Below are 4,416 nucleotides of genomic sequence, written 5' to 3'. Positions count from 1 at the left end.
TAAGTCATGTTGAATGTTGAAAGTATGTATCTTTGATATGATATAGTGAAATGGCACTTGACCTTTGTAGTCTTCTTTGCAAAAACCCATGGCCATAGTGTAACAATAAGAAAAACATCAGAAATTTCCCAATTAAGGGACATTCTACGAAATGCCTAACTAGTACTTCTCAAGGTTGTCAAAAGCAAGGAGAATCTGAGAAACTGTCACAGCAAAGAGGAACCTAAGGAGACATGATGACTAAATTTAATTTGATATCCTGGATGGGATCATGGAGCAAACAAGGGACCTTAGGTAAAAACTAAGGGATAAATATGGACTTTAGTTAATATATTTATCAATAATTGTTTGTTGATTGTAATTAGTGTGATATCCTAATGTAAAATGTTAACAATAGGGTAAACTAGGTGCAGGTAAATGGGAATCTACTATCTTCATAATTTTCAATAAATTTAACACTTCTAAAAATTAACGTTAATTTAAAAATATGAAAAGAAAATCATGGTGCATACTTAAATAGAAGGGTGTCGATGCAAGCTGAGTTTGCACCTGCACAGAATGAACAAATGTATATGAAGCTGAAATGAGAGGTTTTCAGAGGATGTGATAGGGTTATCAGAGGTGTCTGGTACAATTGTCAATCATTACTATTTGAGTGCGTACTCTATGCCCTATTAGAGCTTCAGTCAATTCAGCAAAGTGAGGTTTTTTTTTTTTGGTGAGGAAGATCGGCCCTGAGCTAACATCTGCCAATCCTCCTATTTTTTTGCTGAGGAAGGCTGGCCCTGGGCTAACATCCATGCCCATCTTCCTCTACTTTATATGGGACGCCGCCACAGCATGGCTCGACAAACGGTGTGTCAGTGCATGCCCAAGATCTGAACCTGTGAACCCCGGGCCCTCGCAGCAGACCTTGTGCACTTAACTGCTTGCGCCACTGGGCCAGCCCCTCAGCGAACTGAGATTTAAAGAATAAAGATTCAGTTCACACAATTACCATAAACAGTCGGTATTAAGAAGAAAGGAGGTAGTATCTGAGAGCTAGAAGAGAGAGATAGCATAGGAAATAATTTAGTTGGAGTTTAAAAGATGAATTTTCTGAGGAAATGACATTTGAGTTCTTATAGCCTTTAAAGATATATTTTTTCAGGTCAGATTCTGGCACATTTTATTGGTTATCTCAAGGTACACTGATAAAACCAAATAAGCCAATGGATTGGTTTAGCTTAGAGAAATCATTTAACTCAACCTCAAGCAGAAGAAATGGATTCACAGTAGGATTTTTGTTGGCTCAGAACAATAGGATCCATGATTGATCGGGATCTTGACCAGGTCTACTGGGTCTGCTTAGTGTACTTGGTATGCTTAGTGTTAAACATTTTTAGAGTTCCAGGAAACAGCCCATAAAAGCTGTGGCTCCTTTTCCTACCGTCTCTCCAGCTAATGATTTGGAGGAACTACAAATTGGATAACTACAAGACTGTGAATACACATATAGATAAAGCAGTCTGCGTAAACTGGAAGTCAAGCAGAGAAACTTAACCACTTCCACTAAAAAATCCAAAAACCCAAAATAAAAAACAAAAGATGGGCAAAGTGTGTTCACTGGAAGCAGTAACCAAGGCTTTTATATTTAAACATTTAATGTCCTCTTTTCTTAAGTCTAAAGAGAAAAGCATGTCTTCTATGCCAACGTAGGTGAAGTTATTTTCTGTTCTGCCTGTGATGCCCCAGATGGAGTTGTTTGGGCCCTGGATATCACTCTCCCACGTGATTTGCTAAATTGACTCATTGACTTAAAATCTAATTAAAAATTTTTGAGTCTCTGACGCTGCATACTTGAATTCAAGAATAAATTATATTTGCTTCAGGGACTCCTTGGTTGTTGACAGTATTTAACGACTTAAAAAATCAGGTATTCACAAGTTACCACATCTGTGTTGAGATTTGCCAGAGAAGGAACTCAGAACTACTATTTCTTAATCCTTGTGTAGAGACAACTAAAAATGTTATCAGTTATCTTACAGATCCTTAAAGAATTCTCCAAACTTACACCTAATTGGTTTGAACTAAAACCAAAAGAACATATATAGCAGATGAAGCGGTTAATGGGTGAAGACTGCATTGGATACATAGCAGTTTTTATATAAATATTTTATAGGGGGAAAATAAATATCAAGAAAATTATCAAAGACCAACTAGGTAGCAGGCATTCTGCTACCTGGAGATATGGCAGTAAACCCAATGTACAGGGGGCTACCTTGATGGAGATTACAGTGCTGTGTGGATTTGGGCAATAAACAGATCATTACAAACTAGAATAATAGATGTTAAAGCAGAGGATATTGAATTGGGCACAATAAAAATATGTACATGGGTCTGTAACTCAGATTTTAAAGTTCTGATTAGGTTTCTTAGGTAAGAAATAGAGGAATTGACTCAGAAAAAGAAGGTATGGAGAGGGATACAGTGAGAGACTTTTCCTAACTAGACATGTGTAAAAGCTAAAGATTGCAGTCAGCATATTCCTATAACTTTTATTGTTTTTGACTGGATAGAAGCAAGGAGGTTAGTAATCACTGCTAGAAGATATTTTCATTCATCAAGTGTTTTTATCATTTGTATGGAAGAAAATGGGAGGAGGTGATTGTGATAGCATCAGCTCATCCATGTATCCAGTTCGTCCATAGTATTTCTTCTAATTCATGTCTCAATGATAAGTTGAGAGAAGAATCCATAGAGAAATGGCATGAAAAGACCTTGGAATAAGAACTAATGTTAATAGAATTCCACTCAATATATGGATACTTGGATATATGTTTGATATATATCCAACATATAAATATATTTTGAGAATATATACACACATATGTTTATGACAGATGAGTTAAAATTAAACATATCAATTCATACAAAGTAATAGCCAATGACTTGAACTAATAAATCATCCTTATGTTATTTCTAATTATAAGAATATTCTTCTCTCTAGCATTTTCTTCAGGGCAACATTGACATCTTTATTCCGTAGGCTGTAGATTAGGGGATTCAGCATGGGTACAACAATAGTATAAAACACAGAAGACACTTTCCCTTGGTCCATGGAGCTCACAGATGATGGCTGCAGGTACATGAATGCAGCAGATCCAAAGAAAACAGCGACAGCTGAGATGTGGGAGCTGCAAGTGCTGAAGGCTTTGGACCTGCCCTCAGTGGAGCGAATGCGGAGGATGCTGGCAATGATGAAGATGTAGGAGCTAAGAATGGTCAGGGTGGGGACAAGTATATTAATTGCACTAAAGATTAGAATCAGTAATTCATTGACAAAGGTACTAGAGCAGGAGAGTTTTACGAGGGAAAGAAGATCACAGAAATAATGGTTGATCACGTCGAATTTGCAGAAATGAACCCTAAACATGCAGCTTGTATGAGCAAATGCACAACCTAGGCCTATAATATACACTCCCCAAATGAGGGAGAAACACGCCTGATGGGACATGATGACATTATAAAGCAAGGGGCTACAGATGGCAACATAGCGATCGTATGCCATTGCAGCTAACATGTAACACTCTGAGATAGCAAAAACAAGGAAGAAATAGAGCTGAATCATGCATTCAGGGTAGGAGATGATGTTCTTCTCTGTCACAAAGTTCACCAGCATTTTGGGGGTAATGACAGAGGACTGGCAGAGATCAATGAAGGACAAGCTCCTGAGGAAATAGTACATGGGGGTGTGCAGGTGAGAACTGAGCCCAATCAGTGTGATCATGCCCAGGTTCCCCACCACCGTGACCACATAGATTCCCAGGAAGAGAAGGAAGAGGGGCAGCTGGAGTTCTGGCTGTTGTGTTAGCCCAGTGAGGATGAACTCAGTCACTGTGGAGTGATTTCCTGCTGCCATTTTCCTCTGGGGAGTTTCTGAAGAGGAGAGAGGAAAACGTGGTTGTTGGAGGGACTTCATTATTCTTGTCTATTTAGAGTAGGGTACTCCATATAGATGATTCATGGTTGGGTATCTTCTTGGTATATGTGAACATTTAACTCTGGGTCAAATTATGCAAATAAAATTCATCTGGATTTAATATTTACTAACCCTCATTTTTAAATATAATAAATATATTTCATATAAATATAGTTTAGCCATGTTTATAATCATTGAAAACTTTTTAAGTGCCTATTTCCTATTTTGAACATTTCAATGATTATCAAGCCAATATTTCTCAGTTGAGACTCACAAACTTAAATATTAAAGAAGCTAATGTCAATGAGGAAAACTGGCTGAGTGACAACTTGGGAGAGCAAGCCCTGACTAAGGGTAATAAGTAGTCTTTAATAGCCTGCAATTAATTTCTAGAAGGGGTGAACAGAGACCTTATTATTTTCAGACCTTTCAATTTTTAAAATAATTATTGGGAA

At 37.5% G+C, this 4,416-nt stretch overlaps 1 protein-coding gene across 1 annotated transcript; it reads right to left on the bottom strand.

Annotated features, from left to right (window-relative positions):
• Nucleotides 1-2,965: 2,965 nt before the first annotated feature.
• On the bottom strand, nt 2,966-3,925 carry LOC101397142 (olfactory receptor 8G5-like). The gene has a single exon (XM_004443613.2). It carries the CDS (start codon nt 3,899-3,901, stop codon nt 2,966-2,968), a length of 936 nt encoding a protein of 311 aa, XP_004443670.1. The 5' UTR covers nt 3,902-3,925.
• Between the last annotated feature and the right edge of the window lie 491 nt (nt 3,926-4,416).

The sequence above is a fragment of the Ceratotherium simum genome, chromosome 7 (assembly GCF_057802395.1).
Source record: "Ceratotherium simum simum isolate JZ-2026a chromosome 7, ASM5780239v1, whole genome shotgun sequence".
In the NCBI taxonomy this organism is placed as follows: Eukaryota; Metazoa; Chordata; class Mammalia; order Perissodactyla; family Rhinocerotidae; genus Ceratotherium; species Ceratotherium simum.
Note: the sequence above shows the minus strand (reverse complement) of the source record. Positions and strands in the feature narration are given on the sequence as shown.

Bases quoted from the DNA above. Each gene is read 5' to 3' on its own strand.
- LOC101397142 (XM_004443613.2), bottom strand. From the start codon at position 3,901: ATGGCAGCAGGAAATCACTCCACAGTGACTGAGTTCATCCTCACTGGG.